The sequence below is a fragment of the Phyllopteryx taeniolatus genome, chromosome 21 (assembly GCF_024500385.1).
Source record: "Phyllopteryx taeniolatus isolate TA_2022b chromosome 21, UOR_Ptae_1.2, whole genome shotgun sequence".
NCBI classification, from domain to species: Eukaryota; Metazoa; Chordata; class Actinopteri; order Syngnathiformes; family Syngnathidae; genus Phyllopteryx; species Phyllopteryx taeniolatus.
Window position 1 is genome coordinate 4813439 of NC_084522.1, and position 14246 is coordinate 4827684.

The window sequence follows — 14246 nt, forward strand, 5'->3', positions numbered from 1 at the left end:
AATATGTAAATATGCTACATTAGAGGTGTGTCCATCATTAAATAAGTGGATGAGTAATGGGTTACCCTCGTTTCAATCAACTGGGGCAAAAGCAAAGGCCTTCCTGTGCAGGCCACATACATTCCACTTTATTTGGACTGAGCATTTACATTATTTACAGTCCTGTAATATTTGCTGCACTAATTTATCCCTTTTCTTCCATTTAAAAAAATAAATCTAATGTCGCTCCTGCACAGCCCTGGTATAAACACTGTTATACTGACTATGTGTCACTTGAAATGTCGGATCTACGCATTGCATCAGAATTGAGCACTTGGACCTGCTGTGTAAATCCAGCCTCAAAGAATATAACAGAAGAGCTGTTGTGACACATGAGCAGAGTATTGTTTAGCTGTACCTAATCAAGTCTCTACTGAGGCCGCATCCTCCTTAACAGACACAAGGTGGCGACATTGGACGTGCGCACACACACATACAAACAGACACTCTGGTTTGTGGTGGCCGTTCACCTCAGATTGGCGGCCAGACTGGACACCTGGCTAGACAGCTCGCTGCTCTGTTTGTCCACACCCCACATGCTGCATGGCGACAAGAGCACAGAGTACACTTCAAGGACCTGCCGTTCACACTAACGCCTGCGACCCGACCACCAAGCATGGGCCGCGGGATTCATTTGTCTCTATGCGTTGGCGAGAATAACCACGGCCCTAAAAGGTTGTTTCGAGTGTGTCGAGGCTGAAATGGTGAGATGCTGGAGAAGAATGGTGAAATGCTCGCATATAAACGTGTCGTATGAACAGCATGCGAGAGGATCAGCAGGAACAGTCGAGCGGACTTACACCAAGTTGCTGAGCGACGCCAGATTGATCTGCTGCTGTTGCATCTGCTGCTGCTGCGGTTGCTGCGAGACGATGGGCTGCTGCTGCGGCTGCCACGTCGCCACGCTGGTGGGCAGCAAGCCGCCAGGAGACGCCAGGGCGTGAAGCGCGGTGATGTCTGCGCTCGTCAGCTGGTACTCTGAACAAACCGGGCGGGGGGAAAAAAACAGGGATTTTTATTTGGGGCAGACTTTAGACCCCTTCCACACAGCCTGTAAAGAGTAGCATACATCCATCCAAACATTTAAAGGGGTGGAGGAACTGGAGCCTAACCCAGCTGACAAGAACATTCTGTATCACACACAATGGATGTCTTGCGGTTCACCTGTGTTGTACGCCGTAGGCATGGCGGAGAAGGGCAGCCCCTGCGCCAGGAGGCTGGGCGTGGCCACAGACACCACAGGCGTGGTCAGAGTCTGGGCCACCTGGGCACCAACTGCCAGCCGTTGGGCGTTCTGTCAAGGAGGAAAGGAAGCAGGTCGTTACGTGTCGGGACTTTGACATTTGGAAAGGCTGCGACAAGCTTGCAGTGACAATGTACACAGTGTAGAGGATTTTTCCTTGTGTGAAGCATACCGTATATGGGATGTTACATTAAAGGCAAGTCAAGCACGGAAACCTCAAATAGTGACAGACCCTCTAATAAATGCTGCAAATACGCTACACTTAAAATGCATCCCTCAAATATATGCATCCCACTTTTCAAATCATGGAAAACAACAACAAAACAGCCAAGTTAGTATTAATTATCTCTAAGACTAACTTGGAGAGTTAACTGCTGAGCCAATTTTAACTCTGTTGCTAACTAAAAGGTCAGCACCTACCAAGGCGCATGAACACTCTCTGGTGGGTGGAGTTCAACGTTTACGTGAAGATGGCATTTTTATCGTCAATTAGCGTTCCAGGAGACTGAACGTGGTCAGTGACGTGGTCGCTCCTCAGTGTTGTCAGGAAATTTACAATAAGTCACAAACCAGCTTTGGCCACCATTTGTGCACATCCATTCTACATTCTAAAATGTATTGTTTTATTGTGCATGTCTAATTTGCTGCGCTTGAAGATATGTCCCTAGAGACTAAACATGCCTTTAATGTAATGACAGGAAATGTTGAGACTTGTGTAAACTGCCACTGTGGGTGAGGAAGGTGAAGATGGGTATCAACTTGTCAGTGAACAGGAATCATGCCATGCGGCGCTTCCCCGTTTGGTGAAAACAGTACAGTAAACCCTCGCCAGCTCACAAATAATTTTCCTGTACAACTTTACAAAAAATATTTGCATCTGTCTGCCCTAAGATGGCGCCCAAACACCGGGCTTCTTTTAATGCACAATGTTAGCAGAGTAGCAGCAAGCGTTGGCCATCAGCTGACAGTCTGCCAGCTTGACCGAAAACAGCAGCGTGATGGAAGATTCCAGTCGAGGCTCCTTGGAGAAAGCAGGGTGAGAAACTTCTCAAGATGATGCAGCGAAAAGTCCGGATCGCATTTGGCATTGATGGAAGTTGACAGCTGATCAGCTGATAAATGTAAGGTAAGTGGCCAATTAAAGAAAAAGAGTTGTTAGCGATATACAATATGTCATAAAATAATTAGAGTATCTATGGATCACTGATTCAAAAATGTCATAAAATAGGCTAATAAGAAAGTGGTAAATGGTCTTTGTAAGTGGCGACATACATGCTGGGGTTCTCACATATCAAACTCCCTGTAAGCCATTTTTTTTAAAAAAAAGGGTAAGATGAGTTTATCAAAGTGTTTTGGGATCATAGTTTGTTGGATATATTTAGGGTTTAAAATATTAATATAGACCACTAAACATTTTGGGGGAGTCTAATACTCTCAAACTTTTGCTATTCAAGTGGGTCTTGGTAGCTAAAGCCAGCAAACAGTGAGGGTTCACTGTACTTATTTCCTTTTGCTATATTGTCCTGGATCATGAAGATCATGATGCCGGGACTACAAACAACACGGTCATGAGACCTGAACCGCATGCAGTCAACTCTGAGGATCATCGCGAGAAATGCCAGTGAAGCAAAGACCAACCAAAAAAATAAATAAACAAACCCAACAACAACAAAACCGATGAGTGTCTTCATCTATTGCGACCATGCTAAAATGCGAACATTCACCTCGTTTACCAAATCCAGCTCATCCTCTGTCTGCAAAGGGTGGTAACAGAGAGGGGTTACAAGTTTGTAAGTAGTCACAAAAGTAGAGAGCAGTGGCGGGCGTGGCTACATGAAACAACACGCTACAAGTGAGGGAGAAGTGCAAGTCTGTCGCTGTGTGTGTCTTGTGTGTGAACACGCTCATAAAACCACAAAATATGCTCACTGGCAACACGTGCAAGAATGCGGCCTGATTGCTGCCGCCGCTAGAGGACAAGCAAGGCCACACAACGGCGACAACAATAAAAAAAAAAGGAGAGATCTGAAAGCCGTCACCAGCTCACCATCTGCATGAGGCTCTTCCCGCCCTGAGAGGTGATGACCCGGAGGTCAGGCTTGCGGCTGCTAACCATCTGGGGGCTGGTGGGCGGCAGCGGTGGCGACTTGGCCGGGGCCACCTTGCCCAGGCTGTTGCCGTTGGAGACGGCGAGGAGGCCTGGCGAAGCCCTGGCGCTGGTGTAGCCGTTAGCTGTTTAAAGAGATCAATAAGGCCAGACTAATACAACTCATTAAGAAAATACAAATGAAGCACTTACGGACTGGACTTGGACATCCTCCATTTGAATTATTCAGGTCGCCTCCCAGAAGAGCGCCTGTTGAATTCAGTAAATAATCAGTACTTGATCAGCACAGCATTATAAGGAGATCCACAAAAAAGGCTCACTCAAAAAGCTAAGAAACTGCAAGTCTGACAAATTTCCCAAAACAATTTGCATATTTGTCACTTCGCATGGACAGAGTATAGCGGCGAAGTCTGATGACGTGCCATAAATTGTAACTCAATCTCAGACGCAGCCATTTCATGTTTCCGGGGTCCTTCAAACTACTCCATCAAGAAGCTTTGTTTTAAACCCTAATATAATAATATAATAACAAGAACATCCATCCATCCATTTTCTTTTACTGCTCATCCTCACTAGGGTTGCGGGCTGCTGGAGCCTATCCCAGCTATCTCCGGGCGGGAGGCGGGGTACACCCCGAACCGGTCGCCAGCCAATCGCAGGGAACATCGGGACAAACAACCATTCGCACTCACATGCACACCTACGGGCAATGTAGAGTCTTCAATCAATCTACCACGCATTTTTTTGGGATGTGGGAGGAAATCAGAATGCCCGGAGAAAACCCACCCAGGCACGGGGAGAACATGCAAACTCCACACTGGCGGGGCCGGGATTTGAACCCCAGTCCCCAGAACTGTGAGGCAGAAGTGCTAACCATTCGTACACCGTGCCGGCTAACAACAACATGGCAATAGAATATACTTTATTTCCAATCAATTATATGTTTTTTCAAATTAGGAAACTCGGTTCATTGACTGGCTGGAAGTCACATGAATAGTCACATGCTTCTGCTGCCCTAAAGTGAGACGTCCATTTTAGTTACCAAATATGATTCCTTGCCCTATAAGGTCCTACTTACTACCCAACAATCATGTAATTCTAAAAACAAATAAAAACTCAAAGCTAACAAATTCCCCTTATACCTAATAGTAATAACAATCACTTTGACAATTGCATCCTATTTTTTTTAGCATCGCTCTCAGCGGATGTAATGGAAAGTGAAAAATGCTTTCAGTCAAACTTTTTAGTGCTCTTTTCTGCTGACGTGGCCCACTCGCCGACCTCGGCAGAATGTCTCACCTGCGCTGGCCGGTCGCTGTGGCAACCCGGGAGACACGGTGTTCCTCGGAGGAGCCGGTTGCTGTGGCGACAGGAGGTGGGTGTCGGCGAGAGCCGCCGCCGTCACATAGGAGGTAGTTACCAGCGCATTACCAGGGTTGCTGAACTGCAGCGGGCTGGGATTGGACGCTTGCACGGTGACGGGCATGGAGAAGGTCTGCGGCGGAGCCGTCGACTGCTGCAATGTTCCGAATGACGAACGTGTGTGATGCGCGCTTGCTTTCTAACCAGAAGGACCGCACTAGATTTCACACTCACTCCGTAGCGCTTGAAGAGAACATCAAGGTCCTCGGTGGTCTTCCGGAACTTGTCGTCATTCAGGGGACTCTGATCGATGGAGTCTTCGCCGTCGGGCTCCGGACTGTCACAACCGTTGAAGCCTTTCTTTCGTAAAGTCTACACGTGCAAAAACAACATCAGCAAGACCAGATTTACAGTATATGGTGTAAATATACTGTACATAAAGGTGTATCATATGATGTATATGTGGCACAGTAGAGGTACATAGAGATTAAATGATTTAATGTGGTACACCAGACCAGTAAATATTAAACATGGTATCAATATGGTACATTTGTTGTTTAGAACAAATCCGATGAGGCGTCTATAACGTTGCGGTACCTCGATGATGTCGGCGTTGGTGCGGCTCTCGTGGGGCTCGTTGTACTCGGTGTACTTGAGCAGCACCTTGTCCATGTCAGTGCTGGCGTACTGGAAGAGCTTGTTGGCGTGGTTGAAGATGATCAGGGCGATCTCGCAGTCGCACAGCACGCTCAGCTCGTACGCCTTCTTCATCAGGCCGAACTTGCGCTTGGTGAACGTCACCTAGGAAGAGGAATGATATAATAATCATTCTGATTACAATAACAACCAAGTTTTCCTGCATATAACATTTCCCCATATCCAGCCAAGTACATTAACTTTGCTGTTTAGCTGTACACAAATGCACTTGCGTTATATTTAATACTGAAGAAGTTACGTATTTTTAATTATGGTTGTAGACTAATTTATGATATAAGAAAAAGGAAAAAGAATGCATGTGAAGAGTGTTTGAGAAAATTGGCGCGCAGAATTTGCATGTGTGCGAATGATCATTATAGTACCTCCTGTGTCTTAATTTGAGCCAGGAAAATCCCTGAAAACTGACAATTGTTTTATAACATTATGGACTGAGAGGACTTAGTGCACTATTTCTTCGGTGCAAGAGTGCAAGCGAACACTCTCAGGTTGAGCTGCGCGTTTCGTTTCAACTTCACGACAGCTGCCCGCACAAGTGCACGGGTGTCAAACATGCGCAGCATTCAGCTGCCAGTAACTGGCATGAAACTGGAAACTGGAACCCCCACAACAACCAGCAGCAGAAGTCCAGAATCCAACTCAGTGGACCTTTAAAAGTTCACTGGAGACTCAGCATTAAGTGACAGTGGGCAAGTGTTAGTGGGGGAGGCACCACAGGATGGAGGTAAAATTAAAATTCATGAAGCGTTCTTACGTACCTGCTTGTTTCTTTCGTCTGTGATCCGCTGAATCTGAATCTTTTTCCTACCCATGATGCTTAGCGGCGGTTAAATCAAGTGAAGAAGTGCTATCTCTTTCTTTCTTTCTTTCTCACTCTCTCTCTCTCTCTTTAGCCCTGCAAGCTTTTTGTTTTGTTTTATATTCCCCGAAAGAAAGTCAGACACGGGAAGGTGGCGGAGAACAACAGCAGTGGCGGCGCTGGCACATTTCTCTGGCCAGGTTGAAGGTGAAGCGACGGACGGCGGAAACCGCTGAAGAGGAATGGTTGACAATGGAGGAGGCTGTCGCTCCTCACCTGCGGGAGAAAGGAAGGAAGTTCATGTGAAACGCTACATCTCACACGTCACTTATCATTAAGCTTGTTCAGAAAATAATAGAGATGTACAGTCGTCATTGTACAATACAATTCTAAATTATTCAACACAATAAAAGGTGCATGTAATAAAAGGAGCGGGTATTATTTTTTTGCCCAGTTGGGGTCACCAACCTTACATTCTATGTTGTATCTGTGACTCTGAATGTGAATGGCTTTAAAAGGCGTGGCCTGGTGAGTGACGTGGGCGCCGGCAAATGAGAGTGTACAGTTGACTCGCTGTTAACTCATTAGTCTGTTTACATGTTGAATATGTTTTTCTAACTGTCTGTTCAATAAAGACTGAGTGTTTTACTGATTTTACGGCTCAATAGTGTAAGTGCTTAACTTCCTTTTACACTTGTATGACAGATAGAAATGTGATACTATTGCTTTAAAAGTCGCTCGTACAGTTAAGATTTTACGATGATGACAGGTTTTTTTCAAATCCAATTCCACTGTATAAGACCAAGGCGCAAGATTCTCTTCTCTGCCTTTTGGATGTTTTTCGCACAACGCTGTTAAACACGAGGTGGTAAACCCGCTGACAAACGTGTCCATTGTCCTCCGTGTTGTTTACGAAGATCGTTAAGCAAAGAGGCTAAAAAAAATAAAAAAACAAGGAAAAAAATGGAGCTGCCAGGCAAGAGAGCTAGAGGAAGACCAAAGAGAAGGTTGATGGATGTCGTGAGGGGAGACATGAGGGCAGTTGGTGTTCGAGGGCAGGATGCAGGAGATAGCCTTACATGGAAAAGGATGACGCACTATGGTGACCCCTAGAGGGACAAGCCGAAAGGAAAAGAAGAAGTTAAGCGGAGAGGCTTTAAAACGCCACGCGTGATGATGCGGCCTGTTATGAGTGACTCTTCTTCTGTTATCGTCCTTGACGAACATTATTCCAAGAGGGGTTGGATGTGTTAATAATATAAAGTTACACAATTACATGCCTCTCTTGCAATACGGTATTAAACATCTTTGATTGGAATGACTCAAGCCCTACGAGGATTCGGAGCGCCCTTATTAATGAGTGAAATTGACACGTTCATGCAATGCCCTCCCCCCCCTCACCTCAAGGCGCTGACGGCTCAATTAGAAGCGGCCTAGCGTACTGATTGGACTCAGCGCAAACGGGGTCAGTTTGGCTCTTTAACAACATTTTTCCGAACCCAAACAACTCTTTTGACACCCGGAAGCCGAAAAAATAAAAGACCATCTGAGCACGATAGCGGACTTAATTTTGTACGGCTTGGGGTGAGGGGGAGCAATTTAGTTTATTACTGCAAGATCAAATTGGTTAAATCAGCCAAGTGATGTTCAAGCGAGCCTGATGAATGGCGGACGCAATCACGCCGAGGGTCTTCATCTGTCTGTTGTGGAGTGCGCTCATTAGTGCCACTGACCTTTCAGTGGATTACGCACTAGCCAATGAAATCTGGCAAAGCGAGAAAACGCACACACACACTTACAGAGCAATTATTTCCACTTCTGCACTGACTCATGTTTATTTGTTGCAATACCTCTTTGTGTGTGACCTTCATGTCTACATAAAGGCCAGCAGGGATTTTGTCAAAGACACTTCAAACGTGTGCCCACAGCCAAATAAACACTACTTTAATCAACGAGTGGGATGAAGAACATTATTACACATCTCAGAGGGACTTTGTGACAACAAACATGAACATACAGTGGAAGTTGCACAGTGGAACATGTGACAACAAATATGAACATACAGTGGAAGTTGCACAGTGGAACACAATCTATTCCGTGAACAATTTTTCCCCATAGGAAATAATGTAGTGAAATAATGTGTTCCCAGCTCAAAGTGTGGCCATTATAAGGCCTTTCAAGCTCCATTTCTGGTTCTATGGTTATCATCACAACACACCCTCTATGGCAGCATTGGGGAAAAAAACACAAAAAAAACAAAAGGCAAAGAAAAGGAAAACCCTACTGAGCTGGAATCTTACAATATTTGTTCTACTTAGTAGATTCCGTTGTATAATTAGAGTGCACAAACTCGAAAACTGTTGTATAAAAAACATTTAACCATATAATAAAGAAACATTTGTTCACACATTTGGCATGTTGAATGAAGTCTAAATCAAAAAGCAAAATGTCCATCGCATTTTTGATCATAAGACACTAAATGTCAGTCAGATCGTGGTGATGTCACCCCTTATGCTGCTCACAGCCTGTAGGGGGCGTTGTTTCACATTATTTAGGGGGCATTTAATTTCTTGGCATTCTGACCCCATTTCAGAATTTAATTACAGTTAAATGATTCAATTTCAACATGGTGTGTGAGTGGTTTGCACATCTGCCTGATCGTTGTGAGCTTCAAATTTTTAATGTGGGCCTTCCTGTGTGGAGTTTGCATGTTCTCGCCGTGCTCGTGTGGGTTTTCGCCAGGTACTCCGGCTTCCTCCTACGTTCTTAAAAACATGCTTGTTCGGTTCAATGAAGACCCCAAGCGTCCATTGGTGTGAGTAAGAGCAAGAACGGTTGCTCGCCTAATACGTGCCACGTGACTGGCTGGTGACCAATCCGGGGTTTAGCCTGCTTCACGAGCCAAACGTCATTTTACATTGGCTGAAAAATCTCGATTGCCTGTAGATGTAGAGTGTTTGTCAATATGTGCACTGCGATTCAGTAGGGTGGTGACCAGTCCAGGGTGGAACTCGCCTCTCTTCCCAAAGTCAGCTGGGATAGGCTCCAGCTCACCAGAGACCCTAATGAGGATAAAGCGGAACAGAAAACTGATGGATTAATAATCTATGCAACGCTGAAGCCAGAATGCCATCAAATTAAACTCAACCAATCCAGGTAAAATAATGGCATTTCCCCAGCAGTGAAGCCTCAAGGGCAACAATGCAACTGGATGAGCTTTGAACAAAAACGCCTTCAGAGTTCAGTTTTCTCCCTGACTCCATATGAAAGGTTATTTTCGTTCCAGTGTGGACGTCTTTTCTTCACGGTGGTCCACGGAGCATTTTTAATGGTGTTGGGGGGGGGGGGGGGGGGGCACGTCGTGGTGTCCTTTGACAGATTGGAGACACAGACAAGACAGACACAGACAGGCCCACTGACGCAAGGAAGGTATCACAGTGTCGTTTAAAAGACATTCCAGGCCAGCTAACCGTGAGACAAATAAAAAAAAAAATGTTTTTAAAACGCAACCAAAACGACGTTGAAGCGAGAGTCCAGTGGAATCGAGGCCATTAGACAATCTCTCCGGAACGAGCCCCGGTCGACAGCCATTACCTTCCCTTACAAGTCGCCAGGCAGGCACGCACTACTTGGATTCCCATTACGGCAACTTTCGTTCGATGAAACAAGCGTCGTGAGGGTGTAGGGTGAAGACATAAAGCCTCTCTCCAAGCATTTAAGGGGATTGAAATCAGCAAAGCAAGCGGCGGTGCGAAGGGGGTGAAAAAGACGCAGGAAGGAAATGTATCACTCCACTTACCCTGAAATATTGGCGATTAAAAGCCGACACACGAAACGACTGCCGGGACGGGATACTTCTCAGTGAAGAACCACTGATGAAGTTACGCTTGCGTGACGCCTCGTTGGGAAAGAATCCGCGACATTTTATTCCATTTCATGTTTTAAGTAACTATACTGTCCGTTCACCAAGGCGATACAGTGAAACCAGCGTATGATCGACGTCATTGACATCAAGATTTTGATGGACGCCTGCGCGGACCAATGGGAGGGTGAGGCTAGCGGCGCGTCGGCCAATCGGCGCGCATCACGCTAGAGCGGGCCGGTCCCACAGGAGAGGACATGACGGAGGTGACGGCCATGTTGTGCCGTGGTGTTTGTATCCCTCCGCCACCGTATTTACCTTTTGCATGATTTTTGCATGTGGCTCCGAATGTCAGTGGAGACTTGAGCCGCTGTGCCCGAGCCCGCTTGCTCATTTGTTTCTTCGCACCTTCATATGACCCTAAGTCACCGGTGAAGAAAGGACAAAACGTTGTTTTCGTCGCCTATATTGTCCCGACAGACGTGACGGCACAATATCACTGCACCCTGTATGACGTCCACGCACTAAGTGAACCTTTCCCCCCCATTTAAGTGGACATTTCTTCGCTCATGATGCATATAACAGGCCACAGGGGACTCAATCCACGGTTTACTGTCTACATAATCCGTTTTACGACCTTTAGTCTTCAGTGCGTTGATTTCACTAACATGGCTGTGAGACCGTGGGTGGGCAACATACAGCCCGTGGGCAACATCTGGCGACGAAACTTTTGTACTAGTGGTTCTCAAACTGGGGTCCCTGGACCACCAGAGGTCCGCGAGCCGTAAACTGGGGGTCTAAGTAATTTGTCATAACTGATTATGTCATATCATCATCAACAAAAAATTTAATTTGCATTCTTACAGATGGGGAATGGTGTGCCTATAAAACCAACATATAAACCAATTACTCCTTCCTACATTACCTTTGGGCCAATTAAAAGTTCTGATATGATTGTTACATATCAGATAAATCTGACATCCCTGATTTAATAAAGTATTTTTTTTTTAATAGTATGCTGCACACAAGTTACCAACAAAAGCGAAAGCAGACCCAAGTGTCAATGTTTTTAAGTCCAGGTTAAAAACTATTCTTTGTTTTCTCATTCTTATGTTTGAGCATTTTAGAGCTTTTCCATTTCTTAAATGATCTCTCTTGCACTGTTGTTGTTGTTTTTGGGTAATTTTAGTAAGCTGTCTAAATTTTCTGTACTTTGTTTTAAAATGTGTTTTTGCTATTTGTTTTTAAATGTTTTTAAATCATGTAAAGCATATTGAGTTACCTGTGTATGAAATGCACTATATAAATAAACTTGCCTTGCATACTAAAAAAAAGGTGTATTATAACAGTATACTCCTATGAGAGAATAAAGGCATCTTTTCCATAAAAAGGCGTATTGTGATGATAACAGTTGTATTTTTGAAATTCACTTGTCAAAATATGACTCTTTTCCCTCATTAAACTTTTACTTTAATATGATATGAACTTGATTTGGGAAAATGTATTCTTGTAATACTGACTTTTTATCACAACAAAATACAGTATGTCTGATGTTCAGCCTTTTTTCTTGGAAAAAAATGTTTTTATAATTTTTGGTCTCCAATAAAAATTCAAGTATATGTTCTCATAACATTTGAACTTTTTCTAAAAAATTTGACATTTAAAAAAAAAAATCTTATGGCATTTAGGGGTGCACAAAGTCGTGATGTTTAATTGGATTTAGGATTACGAGGGGGTCCTGGGAAAAACTTCTCCCTGGACCCAAAAAATGTGAGAACTCCTGTGGCCAGAGCAGTGTTTCTCAATCTCTAGCTAGCGAAGGCACATATTTTTACATTGCAAAAATGTCATAGCACACCACCAAACAAAAAAAACAAAAACGTCACGCATTATTCACATTACACGTTATACGGCCAAAGAGCCACCACTCCAAAAGCAGTTGTGTGTAGTGCATAAACTGTCCACACGATGGCAGCATAGTAACGGACGAAAAGAACGCTCACCCTTTTACTCTTTTAATAAACTTGTTTAAATGACTTGTTTCGATATGTGCCAGTCATTTAACCCAAATAAATATGTAACATATATGGCATTTAAATTTAATATACACGGAAGTGACTGGGGATTACAATGGCTCTATAAAATCGATACATTTGTAATTACCCAGGGGGAAAAAAAACAAAACAAAACACTTTCACAGTGGCAGAATTTTAAAATTTAAGAAAACCTAAAACTTAAAAACCAACATAATAAACTTTTCAATTTACATGTTTATTGTATTGAACATTTAATTGCATGTGATTGTTTTGAAAAACGTAGTCCACAATGGTGGAAAAATCCTGTTGAAATGTGGAATTTCTTTTTCTGTGTATTTTTCAGGATTTTGCTTTACCACCAGAGTAGTTCAACACTTGAACTTGTAATTGTTTTCATACATTATTTCCCTGAATGCAAAGTACTATGCAACCAATATTACTTTATTTTACTTAAACACAGAATATAAAAACAATATATTTTTTTGAATTGTCACAAACCAAATATTTAAATAAAATTAATTTATGAAAACATAAAAACTACTTATGCCACAAACATCTCATTTAACCCTGTACCTGCTTTACACGTGATAACAAATAAGATAATTTTACTTTTTTCCCCCTGAACTTCTCACTTGGTGCTTTGATCTTAGCTTCAGAGTCAACTGTGTATTTATTTATTGAGATCATAGTATAGCACATGTTAAAAGTTTAATTATTTGGATATTAATGTTTATATATTTAGATACAGAAAGTGACATTTGGAATGTGCTTTTTATATAATTCCACCAATGTTTTTAAATACTGCCACCTAAAAGGATTGTGGGATATGTTTGTACACATGCCCAATTTAAAAACAAAACCTCAATTTGTAATTTTGGTGCTTCCATTTAATCAATTATCTAAAAGGGTTGATTAAAACCTACTAGTGGAGCTTCCCATTTAGTTCACAGAAGTGTTGCATTGAAGATTTATGGCTGTGTTGCATTGAGCCCAGTGAATAGACGACTATTTCAATGTGCACAACAGTTTTCCACTCGAGAGGCGCGATATGCCAAGAATAGAGAACCCTTCTCGAGTCCTCCGGAAAACAACTTTCCCCACATTTCCCCACAAGATTGGATGGCAACGTGTCAAATAGAATTCCTCCCTTTCCTTCCTGAAGCATGACATCCGTTCAATCTATTGGGCCCCTGATTTATTTGAGAAAAAATAAGCAGAGCTATTTGACCTATAACAGAAAAATAACATTGTATGACATTGTTATCTCAATAAAACATGCCTGTGTATGTAGTTTGTTTAAAGTCAGAAATAATTACTTTTTTTGGGGGGGTACGCTGTTGTTGTGCAAGGAACCATATTTGGTAATCTACACCTAAATTTCATTCAAATAAAAAAAAAAGCATTAATTAGTATTTCAAGGGTTAAGCTATAAGGTGTGGATGCGTCTCGTTGCTAGGCAACCGCTGTCATGGTCGATGTATAATTTTTAAGAAAAAAAAAACTGTAGTAGTTAGTCGATGATGACGCCTGATACTTGCTAGCACAAACAGCAGCACCTACTGAGGCCCGCTGCACAGCATGGAGTCGTAACACGCGTTGTGAATTTGAACTCCCTGTGCGGTATTAAAGGCTATCTCACATTATGTGGAGACGTCGGCTGACATTCCAGTTGACGCGTGGCCGCTCCACAATGTTGTGTTTGCTAACCAAAACGACAGCACCTACCGAGGTTCGTAAATGGTACGATGCTTCTCAGGAGTGTAGTTCATTTGCTGTTATAGAAGCAAGGGTTAGTGACTCGGAGGAACGACCCCGCGTGGTGGAGGGACTGTGTTTAGCCACGCGAGCTAGGCAGACGCAGCTCATAGCTGGTGCGCCGCGAGTTAGCTTAGGGCCTAGCAATCCCTAGCAATATTTAATATTATATTAAATATGATGTCACATTACGTCTCGAGGATTGGCATTCTGGTCGACGTGTGGTGACTCCGCAATGTTGTGTGAGCTACACGACGTATTTGTTTTTCGACACAAATACTAATATACTGCTAACACCGGGGAATACTGCTGCAAAAATGAAATCTGCG

The 14246-nt window shown here is 43.5% G+C and overlaps 1 protein-coding gene across 6 annotated transcripts in view; it reads right to left on the reverse strand.

Moving 5' to 3' along the window:
• Positions 1 to 14246, reverse strand: part of LOC133471256 (myocyte-specific enhancer factor 2D homolog) — a 39091-nt gene that overhangs the window by 6385 nt on the left and 18460 nt on the right. For 2 of the 6 annotated variants that reach the window (XM_061760658.1, XM_061760655.1), the window contains exons 1-11: positions 10064 to 10297; positions 6224 to 6540; positions 5349 to 5552; positions 4986 to 5123; positions 4689 to 4905; positions 3582 to 3638; positions 3330 to 3514; positions 3007 to 3036; positions 1204 to 1333; positions 840 to 1017; positions 510 to 578 (exon numbers count right to left, since the gene is read on the reverse strand). In XM_061760658.1, the coding sequence (XP_061616642.1) occupies positions 510 to 578; positions 840 to 1017; positions 1204 to 1333; positions 3007 to 3036; positions 3330 to 3514; positions 3582 to 3638; positions 4689 to 4905; positions 4986 to 5123; positions 5349 to 5552; positions 6224 to 6277 (1262 nt within the window). In that variant the 5' untranslated portion in view covers positions 6278 to 6540; positions 10064 to 10297. Of the gene's footprint in view, positions 1 to 509; positions 579 to 839; positions 1018 to 1203; positions 1334 to 3006; positions 3037 to 3329; positions 3515 to 3581; positions 3639 to 4688; positions 4906 to 4985; positions 5124 to 5348; positions 5553 to 6223; positions 6541 to 10063; positions 10298 to 14246 lie in introns of those variants that run through there. The other 4 variants (XM_061760656.1, XM_061760657.1, XM_061760659.1 and 1 more) reach the window with 4 other exon arrangements.